The 17,500-nt window shown below is 45.5% G+C and overlaps 1 protein-coding gene across 1 annotated transcript in view; it reads right to left on the reverse strand.

Moving 5' to 3' along the window:
* LOC123963883 (alpha-1A adrenergic receptor-like) overlaps positions 1-13,998 on the reverse strand; it is an 18,692-nt gene extending 4,694 nt beyond the window's left edge. Inside the window, exons 1-3 of the mRNA XM_046040974.1 lie at positions 13,705-13,998; positions 9,618-9,869; positions 6,818-7,211 (exon numbers count right to left, since the gene is read on the reverse strand). Coding sequence (XP_045896930.1) covers positions 6,818-7,211; positions 9,618-9,869; positions 13,705-13,998 — 940 coding nt within the window. The remainder of the gene's footprint in view (positions 1-6,817; positions 7,212-9,617; positions 9,870-13,704) is intronic.
* Positions 13,999-17,500: the final 3,502 nt, after the last annotated feature.

Below are 17,500 nucleotides of genomic sequence, written 5' to 3' on the forward strand. Positions count from 1 at the left end.
TAACCATCATCATCACAATCATCACCATCATCATTACAATAATCACCATTACACATCACCATCATCATCACCATCATCATCACCATCATCATTACAATCATCACCATTAAACCATCATCGTAATCATCACCATCATCATCACCATCATCATCACCATCTTCATCACCATCATCACAATCATCATCATCATCATAACCATATCATCACAATCATCACCATCATCATTACAATAATCACCATTACACATCACCATCATCATCACCATCATCATCACCATCATCATTACAATCATCACCATTAAACCATCATCGTAATCATCACCATCATCATCACCATCTTCATCACCATCATCATCACAATCATCACCATCATCATCGTAATCATCACCATCATCATCACCATCTTCATCACCATCATCATCATCTTCTTCACCATCATCATAACCATCACCATCATCATCATCACCATCATCATCATCACCATCATCATCGTCGTCATCACCATTTTCATTATTTCGCTGATAAAGGAAGGTCTGAGGGCGTCTGGTGGAGAGCTGGACGGCAGGTCTGAGGAGTCACAGAGCAAACTGATATATATGATATATCTCTCATGTTTACTTTCTGTTGCTCCTCTGTGAAAGCTGACAAGAACTCCCCTTCTTTCCTCTTCATGTCTCCTTGTTACCTTTCATAGTCTCTTCTGTTCTTGTGCCCCCCCCCCCTTCCAGGAGGTGCTGACCTGCAGGCGAGCAGGTCCTGTTCCGGTGTCGGGGGATTTCGGCGGCTTTGGGAGGATCAGCTGTTTGATGTTCTCCAGATAAATCCTGAGTAGATGGATTATTTCTCCCTCAGCATGGACTTGTAAGGCGATCCTGCGCCTCGGTCTGCCGTCTCTGACTATATATGAAGAACCTGACCTCCATCGCTGCCATGACCCCTGCCCATGATGCACCACTGTCCTGTAAAAACCCTGGATCTTCACTCTTCTTCTTTGGTGTTTCTTCTCTAAAGCAGCTTCAGATGCAGCGTGGGGTCACGAGAACACTGCTGTTTAAAGACTGACAGTAAAAGCTCACATCACGTGACTTCCTGAGAGCCAGTTTGGGCTTTTCTGCTTTAAGCTGTGCTGCCATGACTGCAGAAAGGTTTTCTACTGATCAGCCTTTTAAAATGATAAACTTGGTTTAGCCAACAGAGCGTGCCGTAGGAGGGCTGCAGATAATGTAGATATTCCATTTCCAACATTAAAAGTGATTCTGATCAATCTGATCTTATTTTAATGGCTAAAAAGTGAAAGACAAGTAACTTTTGACAAACAAACTTTTGACTGGTACTGTGTTTATATAAATGACAGCTGTGGTTAACGTGTGTGTAAAATGTAAACGCCTCCTCGAGTCGAGAAACCGCCAGATTTCCAGAAAAAGCCGAGGTCGTGAGCGCGGCGTCTGTAGCGCCTGCAGCTCTCAGCTGTCGTATCTTCAGCGTCATGTGGTGGAACGGAAGTGTATTTACACAAGTGCTGCACTTTCTGCTTCTACTTCATTTATCTGACAGCGACTTTCCAGATTAAAACACATGAACAGTTTATCAAATCTAATGTTTTATTATGAGTGCAGCTGATCGATTGGTCGATTAATTCATCAGTCGATTGACAGAAAATGAAGAGTTGATGGACTGTTGGTGGCGTAAAAGTACTTTTACTGCCGCTTTGATCCCGTTCAGGAAATGAAATGAAACCAGTCTTGTCTAACAGCTGAAGGAGATCCACTCTGTCCTCGCTGCTGATTTACGGAGGGCGCAGTGCAGATCATGACTCAGCGTAAAGCAGACGCCGCATCACTGAGCCACTCAGCGTTTAATGAAACTGAAGCGTGACGTCAGCGCAGATGTGGCGGCCGCACCTCAGAGTGTAGAGCAAAGATCAGGGCGGAGTCTGAAGGGACGAGGGTCTCAGAGAACCTCAGAGTTGCTGACCTGCAGAACTAATCTAACTGATACCTGATGCTGAATCCATTGTGGAGCTTAACTCTCATAATATTTATCAGTCTGCATTTGCATGGAAGGAAACAATATGCAAATTAAAACCAAAGATAATCTGAAAAGTCCAGACATCTGAAAGTGGCTGCAATCAGTTTCCTGAACACAGGAGGGCAACCGTTATTCTGTGACAGAAATGAAATACAACACGCTAATAGTGGTAGACTAGACTGATAAATATATTAAATAATTGTACGTTAAATTTTTCAAATTATTATTATTTTCATTTATTTTAGTAATTGTTCCCTTATTTCTTTTTGTTTATTTAAATTTCACATTTCATACTGATTTTTAGTTGTTTATTTATTTGTTGTCTATTAATATAAACAAACACATGTTTACTGTTTTATATTTGATATATTTTATGATTAACATTATTATTTTATTTTTTAACCCACACAAACACACACTTTTATTTAATGCATTAAATGAATTGTTCTTTTGTAATTTATTTGTAGCTTTGGCAACATTGTTGTTTTACATTAATGCCAGTGAAGCTGAATTGAATTGAATAGTGGATTGTTCCTGAGGAAAGAGGGCATCAGCCACCAGATGTCCGTCATCAGCTCTGGTTTCTGCAGGTCAGATTTAGGAGGGTTTGTTTTCCTCCTCGTTTCAGGACCAGAGAGCTGCCACACTGACTTCCTGCCTGCTCTGCTAACGCCTCGACCCCGGTGAGAGTCTGAAGAGAGTCAGCGTGTTAAGTCCTCTGATCACAGGACTGTTTCTCCAGCATCAAGGGATCAGGCCGCTCACGGCTAACATTAAACCAGTTTATTCTTTCTCTTATGAAACCTGCTGCAGTACAAAGGCCTCCTGTAACCAGAGGGATTGTGGGTATCTCTTCATTCAGACACACCTGGCACCAGCTAACTCTCTGCTGTATCTGACACTTAAGCCACTGTTATTCTGGCTCCTGTTGAAGGGTTAGAGCTGATCTCAAGATCTCAACCACAGAAACTTTTCCAGGAACCTTTTTAGGAAATCAGTCGGACGGCAGGCAGCGAGATTAGTTCCTGAGGCCGAATTTTCTGCAGGAGAACTCACTGTAACTGACAGTTACAGAGAGAAGCTGAACGGCCGACTACAGCAAGAAAAGCTCATCTGGACCTGGACTTTGTTCTAGTTTCTAGCGTCTCACGCTTTCCTTCTTCTTGTTCTTCTAACCCTCAGATGTCGGGGAAACAAACACAAACTCTTGGGTTTGGTTCCTGACTTTAGTTCTGCAGAAGTACGAAGTACGTAATCCACAATAACTCTGAACACACACCTGCAGGGCGTTCTGCTGGTTTCTTTGGGGGTTTAGTTATCTTGAATGAAAACTGTTGCAGCCTGAGTATAAAGCTCACTGATATTTCAGCCTCTAAACTGAGCAATGGAGAGCTGTAGAAACTTTGAACAAACAGTCACAAATCACAGATATATCAAACAAAAGCCCCGACACTCGGATCGCTTCGCTGGATTACATCACATCCGACACGCCAAATACCTCGGCCAGTACCATCCCGTCACCATGGCAACAACCCCTTTCTCTTACAGTACCACACATCCTCTCAGGATTGTATGGAAGTCACCACTGTGATGAAAAACAAAGATCCTGTCAGTCATTATATTGAGAAACAAATGAATGAGTTACAATTTCAAAAAACTTGGTTAAAATTTAAAAATAATGACTTGAAAATAATTAGTTTGGGTAAAATAAAGACATAGAATTTCAAAATAATTACTTTGAATCTCAAAATAATGAATTAGAATTTCAATAAAACTTGGTTAGACTTTCAAAATAATGAGTTAGACTTTCAAAATAATGAGTTAGACTTTCAAAATAATGAGTCAAAATTTAAAAAAAAAAGATTTAGAATTTCAAAATAATGAATTTGTATAAAAAGAAGAAGTTAGAATTTGTAATAAAAATGAGTTAGTATCAAAATAATGACTTAATATCTCAAAATATCTTATTATTTTGAGAGTGTTTCTCATTATAGTGACTTACAGGATATTTTTTCTTAATCACAGTGGCAGAAATGGGCTTCCGTAGTTCTGAGCAGTTTAGGTTCAGGTTGCGTTGTCACATGACCGACACGCCTGTACGCCCAGAGTTTATGAGAAACCGTCACCCTAAGACCGGAGAAGCTGGATGTTTGTCCCTGTTTGGGGCCTCTAAAGGAGCAGCGGCCTCAGAGCAGCCTTTGTGGGATTCATTGGCTTTGACACAATCCGCTCAGTATTTACCAACATAAACAGCTTCCCGTCCAACTCCTCTAATCCGAGCGGGCTCAGCTCTAATCTGTGAGATCAGCCGGAGGGAATGTCTGGCGTCACTCGCCGTCTCTGTTGTGGGAAATCCATCCCAGAAAATAAAGAAATAACAAGTGTGCTGAACTTCCTCTCTGTCACTGTGGGCGCTGAGATTTCTGGAGTTTGTCCTGGAGACTGCTGATTGGACGCTGATGCAGGACCTGAAGCATTCGGCCAAATATTTCAAACATGAAGAAAACAGTTTCTCACCACCAGCCACACTTTGACCTCGTTCTGGGGACGCTTCACCGACATGAAGACAAACTGTTTGTTAGACCGAAGGCACTGGAACTATCTGCTGCGCTTTGAACCTGTTTAAAACATATTTCACCATTTTGTTATTATTTCCAGCCGAGCTCCTCACAGAGCAGACAGCCGGCCTTTAATCCAAAGGGCCATTTTATTATCATGTGGATCAGCAGTGAAAGCTTCTCTCCTCATCCAGTCTCATGTTTCGGGCAACTAATAATTATTTGTATCATCGATTCATTTTTTTCTAATTAATGGATTTATTGTTTAGTCGATGACGAGTCAGACGGAAAGTTACAAATGTGCATCACAACTTCCCAAAGCCCAGCTCTTCAAATGTCTTGTTCTGTCTGAAACCCAAATATATTCACTTTAGAAAGATATAAAAACAGAGTTTCTGTCCAGTTCAACACATTCTCATCACAACTCGTCACATATGGACACTTGATTCAAGACCCTGGTGGACGCGCACGGCCCCGCGGGCGAGGTAGTAAGAATAAAAATGCATCGTCTGGTTAGACTCTCAATTTTTTATTTATATCCTACAGCTGCTTTAAGCGTTCAAAAATGACTCTACAGGGTTCAACCAGTGCGTTACAAACCATGTGTGAGAACAGGTTGAACAGTTTCCCTAAAAAAGGGACCTAAATGATTGAGGATCAGAATAGTTTGGGATGAATCACTGCAGATATTATAATACACAGTACAGTAAACGCTGTGATCAGAAATAACATCTGACCTCGCTGGACACAACAGGAGGCGCCCGGTCTCAGAGAGGACACCTGAAGTCCAGGAGGACCAACGTAGAGCAGCAAACAGAGTTAGACCTGAAACAACAGGACCTGGAGCTGAGGGAGGCTCTGTGGGATCAGACGGATTCATAATAAAGTGTGGATTTATTTAGGACAGCTGACAGAAGGCTGCTGTGTGCGTCTCTACTTGTTCAGGAGGCGGGGACTCTGAATTTGTCGTGTGGTTCATTTATATAAATACTCAAAGACACACTTTAATCTCCTCTAACGGCTGCACGAGCCTCACGTTTTATTGTCGGTATCATCATGAATTTGAAATTCTAACAGAGTTTCTTGAAATTCTAATTAATAATTTTGAAATTGTAACTCATATTGAGAAAGTTTCTCAATATAATGACTGACAGGATCTTTGTTTTTCCTCACAGACCTGAGAGGATGTGTTGCTGTGTGGGACTGTAAGAGAAAAGGGTGGTTGCCATGGTGACGGTATGGTACTTGTTTATACTGCAGAAGAAAGTCGAGTCTGTCTTTTCCTTTCGGGTTTGTTCTGGTCTGAGGGCTGCGGTGGCGGTGGCCGAGGTATTTGGCGTGTAATCCAGCGAAGCGATCCGAGTGTCGGGGCTTTTGTTTGATATATCTGTGATTTGTGACTGTTTGTTCAAAGTTTCTACAGCTCTCCATTGCTCAGTTTAGAGGCTGAAATATCAGTGAGCTTTATACTCAGGCTGCAACAGTTTTCATTCAAGATAACTAAACCCCCAAAGAAACCAGCAGAACGCCCTGCAGGTGTGTGTTCAGAGTTGTTGTGGATTACGTACTTTGTTCTGGCGCTGAGAGAGAAGAACCGACTGATGGAGATGTGAGAAGACGAAGACGGCAGCACTGTGCCGTCTTTAAATAGTCCAGCTGCTCACATGACTTACGCTACATCTGCGGTAAGCTAACAGCGACAGAGCTGAAACTAATAATCGATTGATCGATTCGTCAAAGACAGAAAATCATCAGCTGTTGATAAGAGATTCATTGTTTACAGAAACCGATCAGCTTCTGCTTTCTCTGATAGTAAACTAAACATCACCTTTAAACACGTCATCTTCTGATGTCGTTTTATTTTTATGTCCACGTGAGGACAAACCAGCCCAGCACTGTAGCTCTGCGACCGTTTCACGTTAACCACGTGTTAAATGTCACGTGACTTGCGTTGCCTGTCGCTGGACTGGTACAGGAAACGCTCATATGTGTCGTTTTGGGAGGCAGGGATAAACGACCTGTTTAGACTGGAGGACAACAGCGTCTCTCATCAGCTTCAAATAACCGGGACTGTTCAAATAAAAACTGCCAGAATAGGACAGGAGGTTACACGACGCCATGACAGGGTTTGGAAGCCTCACGCCGGGTTAATGGGCCAAAAGATTCACTGAGAAAGCCGGAGACAGATCAATAATTGAAAAGATGGTTAGTTTTGATTGGATGTGTACGTACCGATGGGCAGAGCCAGGAAGAAAGGCAGCCAGCAGAGGATGAACATGCCCACCACCACGCCCAGCGTCTTGGCGGCCTTCTTCTCTCTGGAGAACTTGAGCAGTTTGACGGTGAGCGTGCTGCGTGCGGCCGAGGCCCCGCCCCCTCCGGCCTTGGAGGCGGGGCACAGCTCCTGGATCTGGTGGTTCCTGCAGTGGATCCTCAGGGTGAGCTCGTTGGAGTCCTCCTGGCGCTCCTTCATCATGCCGGCCTCCAGGTTCTTGGTGGTGCGCTTGGCCACGATGTAGACGCGGCAGTACATGGCGAGGATGACGGCCAGCGGGATGTAGAAGGAGCCGAGCGACGAGAAGAGGGCGTAGAACGGTTCCTCCGTGATGAGACACACGGTGTCGTCCTGCAGGGCGGCGAGAGGTTAGTCTGACATATTTATCTCAACAACTGACACCAACACACAGATCCTGACCTCCCTTCAGCAGAGCTTTCAACTCTAGCACACAAACTTCTGAAGACGAGAAGGTTTTTAATGTGCAGCAAAGAAAATCTACAGCTGGGTTCTGTGAGGGGTTTTAAAAATCAATAAAGACTGAAAGCTCGTTCTTCACCTGCAAGCAGTGATTTCATCACAGCAGCTGGAGCTTCTGCTGATCGACTGATTGATCTGTTTCAGTAAACTGTCCAGCTTAAATCTGATGATTCACTGATGAGACTGACGGTTTAATTGATTCTATGATCTCAACAAACATATTTTACTGGGATCTTATTTGGAAACACCTCGAACAACCTCTTCATCTATGACTCTGTAATTTTAAATATCCTCTCCAGGCCCAAATAGAAATGGTGATATATGTAAAATCTGTGTGCGCCTGACCGACGTTTATCCACGTTGAATCCTGACTACCACGGTGCACAAGGTTTGTGACTGGATGTAAAGCTCTTACACACCGTTGTATGTTGTACTAAATGACTATCAATGAGGAGGATCATACATTGGCTCACTTTCATTTGCAAGTCTATCCTTGGTATGCTCCCCTCTTCTCTCTGCACTTATATGTCACTTGTATTTGTTGTCTCTTGTGTTGTCTGTGCCTATCTGTACCTCAGTACAGAGCTCGGTAAGAGGGCCTTTAGCTGCCCTGCTCCCTCCACCTGAATACACTGCAGACTGAAGCTTAAACATCTGGGGTCACTAGATGCTATTATTTTGTCACTGCTTTTAAAATTGAACAAATTGTGCTTTTAAGTGGTTAACTTAAAATGGTACTGCTACTTTGTGTATTGAGTCTTTGTTGAATGTCCTTTGGTTGTTACATGTGTTCTTATCTGTAACTCTGCTCTGTCAGTATGCTGCTGTTTTGACCAGGTCTCTCTTAAAAAAGAGGTTTTAAATCTCAATGAGATCATCTGGTCCCAGATATACTTGCTTTTAACTACGTGTCGCGTAGGCAAGATGGCTGCCACGCGTATCCTGCGTTCCTTTGGAGCGTAGGTTGTGCACATCTCCAGAAATTAACGCTACACGTCCGCGAGACGCAATTCAGCACATGAACGTGGGGGCAGCATGTCGATCTGACCGGCAGGTATTATCTAGCTGCAGTACCGGAGGCTGCAGTTTCAGGACCCCCGCAATCCTGGGACTGCAGTTTTAGGTGCGTAATTCTTTTGCTATAGTGGCATCTAGTGGGTTGGGAACACGAAGGAGGTTAACCCTGTCTGCTAGCAGCTGTAGGGTTAACCCAGCCTTTTGTCACGCTCAGGCGTCACATATACACGTAGCCACAGTTTTTTCAAAGCGTGAATATGTGACGCCTGAGCGTGAGATCGGGTTGGGTTGACCAGTCGACATGCATATAATCAATAACTTAGGTTTAGGCACACACTCTGTGATGGTTGTGGTGACGGTAATTGGCTTCAGGGGGCTGTCAAGAGTAACAGCCAGTCAGCTAGCTGGCAGTATCAAAGTAAACAAGGGTCCTAGAAATGCAGTTCCCGTCCTAGGATCGCGGTCCTGAAACTGCAGCCTCCGGTACTGCAGCTACATACGACTCGGCAAGTCAGCAGCAAACTGCTGTTCACACACCACCCAGGTGGTGGCGGTATGCAGTTGGTTTGCCAACTGCCATTATACCCACAAGAAGAAGAAGAAGAAGGTCAGCAGCAGACTTTTAAAAAGGAGATTTATGGCGGGATGTTTACAATAAAACTCCTGGAGCTAGTCTGCAATTACCAAGATCGTTATGATGTCTCATTAAAATCATAACCTCCTTGAGCTTCGCTGTGTTTGGTTTGTTTATGATGTGCAAATTCAGAGGTAGTGAAGGAAAACAATTCGGTGTCGGCGAGGCATGATCCAGTCCTGGTCTGCCCCCTAGTGGATTCATTGTTAAAAAGCAAGTATGTCAGGGGCTTTAAAGAAAGGTGTGAAATTGCGCCTCTGCCTTTTTTCTGTTAACGTTTTCAATAAAGTCCTTTTCATTTTTAACTCTTGTTAAAAATCTGAAGTGGTGTTACATTTGGTTAGGAGCACATTATGACTTGTGAAGGACTCAAAACGCAAAGTTTAGGACTTGAGACTTGACTCGAACTTGAGTGCTATGACTGGAGACTTGACTTAAGACTTGTGAAACAATGACTATAAAGCAGGCTTCTAATCTATAAAGTCCGTTGGAAAGCAGGGTAACTGATGTGTTCTGGACTGGAGGTCCAGCTGGAGGCCTCACTCGGAGCCTCAATGACGAAATCTGAATCTTTTTATAGATTCATGTGTTCTGGCTCAGTGGTGCATGATGGGTAGTTTCAGTACCTGTGATGGCGGCTGCTTCCAGCCCAGCAGCGGGCCGATGGAGATGACGATGGCGAGGATCCAGACGCCCAGCATGGCGAGCAACGCCCGCCTCTCGGTGACGATCATCGGGTACTGCAGCGGGTAGCGGACGCCAATATATCGGTCGATGGAGATGACGCACAGAGACATGATGGACGCCGTGCAGCACAGGACGTCCACCGCCGCCCAGATGTCACAGAAGATCCGACCAAAGACCCAGTAATCCAAAACCTGCGGGGACAGGAAGTACATGAGTCCACTTCCTGTTCAGTACAGAAGCTCTTCACAGCAGACATCTTCCTCACATTTCAGAGGGAAATCTTTTATTTTTATATTTAAGTTATTTAAGTTCGCATCATACCTCTTCCTTGCAGACTGCAAGCCAAGATAGCACATGGATTCCCCCGATGCTTTTTGGTGCATATTCGATACGTACCTAGGAACCTTTTGCAAGCCCTGGTTTCTCGTTTATGCCTGTTGCCGTTATTTGCATCATACCTAGGAGGCGGGGGCGGGGGCGGAGGGGGAGGGGGGGGGGGGTTGGATAGTTGCGAACCTTTGAATTGACCCTTCGCTAAGCCCCGCCCCCCTTTGTTACTGTTGCTAAGTCCGACAAACTGTCGGCGCTGCCACTGTCTTTTACTGCAGAAATATTGTCTATATATGTTGGAAAAAGCGATCTCAGAAAGAAGCAGACAGTTTTGCAGTTGCATTGTGCATTTAAAGGTTGTATTCAGGCTGTCAGACTCAAACTGACTCAGATGGACTTAAACGGACTCAGATGGACTCAAACGGACTCAGATGGATTCAAACGGACTCAAACAGACTCAGATGGACTCAAACGGACTCAGATGGACTCAAACTGACTCAGATGGACTCAAACGGACTCAAACGGATTCAAAATGACTTAAACGGACTCAGATGGACTCAAACTGACTCAGATGGACTCAGATGGACTCAAACGGAGTCAGACAGCCTCAGACTGACTCAAACAGACTCAGATGGACTCAAACTGACTCAAACAGACTCAGATGGACTCAAACGGACTCAGATGGACTCAAACTGACTCAAACAGACTCAGATGGACTCAAACGGACTCAGATGGACTCAAACTGACTCAAACGGACTCAGCTGGACTCAAACGGAGTCAGACGGACTCAAAATGACTCAGACGGACTCAGATTATTTTAGGTTTTGGAAAGAGAATAAATCGTCCTTCTCCTTTCAGCCTCTCTGGTAGCTGCTGTAATTATTACAAGATGCTCCAGGAACAGCGTTTGACCAGATCTTAGAAAGATCCAGCCAGAAAAAGCTAGAAAACGACTCTTTCTGCATTAGAGTCACTGGAGCTCAGCTACGAAAGTGTCGGACCTCAGTTAGAGCGAGTCCTATACTGCGCAGTGATTGGCCAGCTGCGTGTTCGGGGCGTGGCTTAGCGAAGGGTCAGTTGGAAAAGTACTCGGGCTGCGACTGGTGATGTTTCACAAATACACAAGTCCAGAAAAGAACGCAGACTGAGAAACACGAGTTTTATAAATAAAAACACTTCCACCATCAGTTGTTGCAGTGACGGCAGAAATGTTCACCAGAATGCAGGAAGTTAAGTGTTTAATGCTCCAGTGTTTCTGGGGGAGGAGGCCCAGACCCCCGCTGAAGTTGTGTCACCTTAAATATAGGAGAAAAACCATTTCAACAGGAAAATGACTCCACAGATGAACTAGAAAGCAGGAAAACAGTTTCTGGGGGGCCGTTCCCAGATAGCAGGTTTGGTGTGCTGATTTAGGCCGTGATGTCTGGAGGTTGAACTTTCCTGGTGACTGAGGAGTGATGACCTCTGAACCCTGTCACATAAAATGCACCTCAGAGACACTCTCACTCCAAACTAAATCATAAAGTCGGCAGCCCTGAGAGACAGAGAAGGTGTTTCCATGCTCTGTAACCCGCTGACTGTAGATCAGCAGGTGAGTAATTAGACTGTGAGGGAGGACGCTGTGACGGTCCTGAGCTTCAGACTCTGTGTTCCTGTCGCTCTTTGGAGGGAATCATTTCAACGCTCACTGATGAGCCGCTCTGCTGCCTCTTGTCCTGCACGTGCTCACTTCACTTTTTGATTAGAGACGCAGTTCCCTGCACACATGGCAGCGACATCACCTGTGTCCAGGAGAACTGGCCCTGATCCAGTGACCAGGTCTAACAGGACGTTACAGGCATCCGCTCGCAGGAGAGCTGCAGTCAAACTGGACACACCGCTTCCTCCATGCTGGACTCTCTGTCCAATCAGAGCACAGCTCTGTCAAGATGGATTCTGAGTTCAAAGTTCACCAAAGCTGAGCTCGATGGGAAACGTTTGCGTACTGTTCCATCAGAATTTAGAGATTTTGTTGTGAAATGTGTGTTTGATCATTTCCAAAGAGACGCGTCAGGATTGTTTTCCGATGATTAGCCTGAACCGAGTCACCGTTTCCTCCCTGAACACGCTGATGGCGGCGAGCGGCCAGCTGCTGGGGGTCAGTGTGTTGCTCCTTTAACATGTGGACAGCCGGGGATCAAACACACACAACCCTGCGGTTAACGCAGATGTGCTGTATACCAGAAACCTTCACCGTGGTTTTCAGAGAAACAGCTCGACGGTCCGGCCTTCTGAGCCACAGGGAGCTCCAGCCGGTCAGAGGCGGCGTGACGGGCCAGCTGGCGGCTTGTAAAGTTCAGGGAGAGCGAGCTGACCGACAGAGAGGACGATCACACACGTGTGTCAGCGCCTGCCGAAGTGACGCATACAGTTTCTGACCGTTGGACAGTGCCAGTCCAGAGACAGGCGTCCGGACCGTGAGGACGTTACGGAGGTCAGGTGGTAGAAACGGTCACAGTTTCGTGGTTTGGGTTAAAATAACATTAGTCAGTAACGTTATTTAACTTAAAACTAAATAATTCAACAGTGACTGGGTTTCAGGACCTGAGAAGTCCTGATGAGTCCACCTCTGCACAGACTTCAGTCACCTGACTTCCTCCTGTCACAGAACAAACACCTGTACGGTTCCTGCTGAGGCGGCGTGCCGGCGGCGGGCGGGCGGGCGGTGCAGGAGGCTTGTTAGAGTGAAACTGTGCCGTCACTGTGCTCCGTGTGCTAAAGTTAGTCTAACTGTGAAACATGCAGGTCAGGATCTGAGGAGCTCCTGACCCCGGAGCGTGAGTCTGCTGCCGTCGCTGTGTTTGATGTTAGGCTGCCGTTTGCTGCCAACACACTCTGAGGATCATGGGAAGTCATCTAACCGTGTCTCACCTCTAACGCTCTGTGATATTTAGGTAATCACATCCTGTCAGATACTTTAGCTTTGATACTTTAAACTTTGAGATTAAGAAACTGTGACAAGTTAATCTGTAAAAGACAGTTAGGTCATTATTATTTAAGAGTTTCCATCATGCAGACTTTTATTCTGTTAAAGGATTTAATCAACAACATCTCTATATTTCAAATTATATCCTTACTTCAGTTACTTTTCTTCTCAGGTCACAACCTTTATTTTCTTGTCTTTAATTCATCTACTTTTTTTTTTTATTCATTTAGCTGATGTTTTTTTAATCCAAAGACACTTACAATTGCTAAGTGTCTTGGTCAGGGACACATTGGTGGACGTGTCGCAGTGGGAATTGATCCGAGTCTCTCACACCAAACGCATGTGTCTTATCCACTGCTCCATCGCCAACTATTAATGTCTATGAAATGTCTCAAAACTGTAAGAATCCCTCCCAGTGTCTGTCTTTATAGCCTTATAGATCTACAGTGTTTATTATCATACATGTTACTATTATTACCATCAGCCTGTTGTCAAAGCGCTCACTGAAATGCAGTTATATTAAAAAGAACACAAATCTATCGGGCATTTTTCTTGATAAATGATAATTAACTGATTAATGATTTCATGTCTGCTTCTTCATCTTTTATTTCTCTTTTCTTTCCTTCAGGCTTTTATCCAAAGTTGAGGAACAAAATGCATCAACAAAGCATCGCTGCAGCACTTGGCTTTGTGCTCTGTGTTCATTAAATGACCGCTCACTGATCACTGACCTCCAGCGTGGCGGACACCGGCAGCACGGTGGTCCCCAGCAGCAGGTCCGCGATGGCCAGGTTGATGATGAAGTAGTTGGTGGGGATCCGCAGGTGGCGGTTACACACCACGGACAGGATGACCAGGATGTTCCCCACGATGGCGAACATGATGAAGGAGGCCAGCACCATGCCCACCGGCACGGCCCGGCTCAGGTCCAGCGGGGCGGCGCCGGGGGCCCCGCGGTGCTGGGAGCCGTTGGAGGAGTTGGAGCCCGGCAGGTCCGCGGAGGAGCCGTTAGTCCAGAGACTCATGGTGAGGCGGGCAGAAGAGGACCGCTGATGTCTAACTGGACCCGCTGCGAGCGACCCGCAGCATTTACATCCGACCGGAAAGTGAAAGTTATCGACGTGGTCTCTGATTAGATAAGCCGCGCGCGTGCCGGCTCGGTGTGCGCAGGAGGCGCGCGGAGAAGCAGCAGGTGGAGGCTCGGCTCGGTCCGGTCTGTCCGGGCCGGTGGGGCTCCTCCTCGGGGTAAAGTACCGGTTCAGAAGCGGGTCACTGGTCTCTGTGTCCTTTTATGGTCCAAGTGTTTAATGTGGGAAAGTTCCTGCGGAGACAAAGTGCTGCATCTTTCTCTCACGGTGGGAGAGAGACACTGAGAGAGCGCCCTCTCTCTCTCTCTCTCTCTCTCTCTCTCTCTCTCTCTCCCTGTAATCCCCCCCCCCCCACAGCCACCAAAAAGCATAAAACACAAACCAAAAATAAACAAAGACACTAAAGAGGTTATTTTAGATATAAACATTAATGATTCATTAATAAAGATTAATAATTAACTGTGCCCCCCCCCCCCCTCTCCCAGTAGCAGTGAAGTCTCTCCCAGTCACAGAGGAACTCGGGGGATATTTCTATATTTATTTAAGATATTGGCCTCTCAGCCACAGCTGAATGCAGGCTGGACCCCTCAGGACTAACTGATCCCCGCTGCTCCGCGGGGCTATTAACAATCATAACAACACTTTATTACACAAATATTAAAATACTTCTAAAGGTTAAAAACCACACGACTAAAGTTTAAAATAGAGGGTCTGTTAATCTACTTTCCCCTCCTTCCTCCCCGCAGGTCAGACACGTCAACATCAAGACAACTTGTCAGAAAACAGTTTGATGAGTTGTTTTGCACCTCCAGGCCACCGTACATACCAGGTTCAGATTATTTCCTGAAGAAACTGTATACTGACTGGTGGAAGAAGTACTCAGACCCTTTACTTCCTGTAAGTAAAAGTACGAGTAAATGAATTTAGCAAGTGAAAGTCCTGCGTTAAAGTTAAGTACCATCAGCTTCATGTAGTTTAAGTATCAGCAGTAAAAGTACACACTTTTCCAGTAGAAGTATGAAGTATAGCATCAAATGGAAATACTTAAGTATGTCTAGAATCCTGGGCCTGGAACAGGTCTTTCTGTTTAACCTCTTCATGTTTAAGGGTCTATTTAAGGTCCTTGAGAGTCTTGGAAAGAGGCACCAGCTGATTAACTTCAGTTTACATTAAAGTAATTAGGAGTGAAGCAGATTTCAGTTCAGAGGTCGTGCAGCACATTACTGCTCATTGTTAAATGAATCCACAGTGACGGAGCTCCAGGACTCACAGCCACAAACAACAGAAAGGTCAGAGCAGGTGTTTGGGGTGAACGGGTGGGACAGAAACCGAAATCTCACCCAGGAGACCCGGACCGCGGAGCCCAACATGTGCAAAGACAATCTGGCGTCGGTGAGGGATGACCCGGTCCTGGTCTGCCCCCTAGTGGATTCACGTTTACTCCTCCAGGTACACACAAAGTACGCCGTTTGTGTCGCCGACGCCTGTCTACGCCAGCGCCTTGTTAAAAAGCAAGTATGCCGGGGCTATAAGGCTAATTTCAGCGGGACTGGGTAGCTGGGTTGGTGGAGCACTGGACTCACAGTCCATGTCAACAAAGTCCTTCTGCAGAGACCGTTTCACATGCTCACAGTAAAGCACGACGGTCCGCATCCATCAGCCTATGGACTTTTCATTTGCCATCATTCAGAGGAAATTCAGGGGAATCCATTTAACGTTACAGGTTTCCCGACGGCTGTTTCCGAACCTTTGGAATAGACGTCGGTAAATGTGTGAGTGGATTCTCCCGAATCTCTTCAAAAATAAAAAACATACAAGAAGAAAATAAAAGTCACTGAGAGTCAAACACACAATCGCGACTGTGTCGTTGTCTGTTTCTAAGGTGTGTTGTTGTCCTGCGTCTTCTGTCTGTTACTTATATTATGTTAGTCAGCCTTAGTACCCGCTCCCCTCCAGGAGGCCTCTGTCTGCTGCAGGGTCGTTAATGTTCATTAAGAATATGTTCTAAATGAACTTGCCTGGTAAAACAAAGGTTTAATAAAAAAAAGTCTTAATTAATCAAAAAACCTCATAGTGGATTAACTGGAGACATGAAGGATGGACAAGCAGCCCGTCCTCAGCAGAGTCTACAGAGGACTGACCGCCGCCGCCTGCCTCCTCGGAGACTCCACCCCCTCCTCACTGCCTCCCTCTGCAGCACTGCCAGCTGCAGGACCAGCTTCTCCCCGGCTGCAGAATTCGTTATGCAAAGGTGCAAGATCATTAATGAAGTGTAATACATCACATGGTCGTGTGCACACAGATTTTACTACCCTGTTTTTTTCTGTCTTTCTAAAAGCAGCTATGTTAGAGTCAAAGCTTGCGTGTCTAAAGGTGACTGAGTGTGTGCGTGTTGATGGTTAACCTCCTGAGTGTTGCTGCGATCTGTGGGATTTCAATCACACGTGAAAAGCTTAAACTGTGTTGCCATGGTTGTGCTGTAGTACTCGAGACCGGTCTTAAGACCACTTTTTGATGGTCTTGGACTCGTCTCGGTCTGGGACATTGAGGACTCTGGATTTTATTTCAAGGCCAGTCATGATATGGACACATAACTTTGGGAATATCATAAATTGCTTTTGCATCGTCTGATTTATTTGTTAACATCCAAACTTTGACTGGATGTAAAACGTACGGCTTCAAATTCAACCAATAACCCTGATTAAAGGTGTCGTCCCCGTTAACGACTGCCCCCCGTCCCCGCGATGGTAAACATGGAAAAGGAGCGTTGAATAAAGATGCTTATGTTGATTTCAGCTCTTAGTGTTTGTTTGTGGGTGTTTTAATGGGAATGTGGATCTTTCAGATCAATTTGTGAAGCACCTCTGATCTCGCTCCACATTTTATTCTGTGTCACGTAATGTGGGGAACTGGTCTTGGTCTCAGCCCCTAAAAGTCTTGGTCTTACTCGGTCTTGATAAACTCTGGTCTTGGTCTTGACTTGGTCTCGGTTTGGGCGGTCTTGACTACAAGACTAGCCATGGCACAAGAAAAGTCCTTAAGAAGTCCAGATAGCTGGCACCAGGAGGAGGGACCTTCTCTCCCTGGTACTGGAGTCGGTTTTTCGGTGCTGTTGACTGTTTACACGGACTGACTTCATCTGATATCTGCTGTCGTTCTTCAGCCCCTCAGATCATCGCTCCCTTTCACACTGGAGAAAAAACTTGCCTTGGTTATCAGATGCTCCCCCTGCACCGAGACTTTCAGCGGGCCTGGTCTGCCGGAGGACTGTAATGATTAATAATGAACTTGTTGTGCTACTGCGCCCCCCCCCTCTAAATTAAATCCATCCCTCTGTCCTTCAGAAACACGACACCAAGTTAAAGACAAACAAGAGAGGAACGAATGAGACGCAGAAAATCTAAATCCTCATCAGACGGCGAGCTGCTGCTGTTTCTGC

Source organism: Micropterus dolomieu, linkage group LG23 (genome assembly GCF_021292245.1).
Source record: "Micropterus dolomieu isolate WLL.071019.BEF.003 ecotype Adirondacks linkage group LG23, ASM2129224v1, whole genome shotgun sequence".
Classification (NCBI taxonomy): Eukaryota; Metazoa; Chordata; class Actinopteri; order Centrarchiformes; family Centrarchidae; genus Micropterus; species Micropterus dolomieu.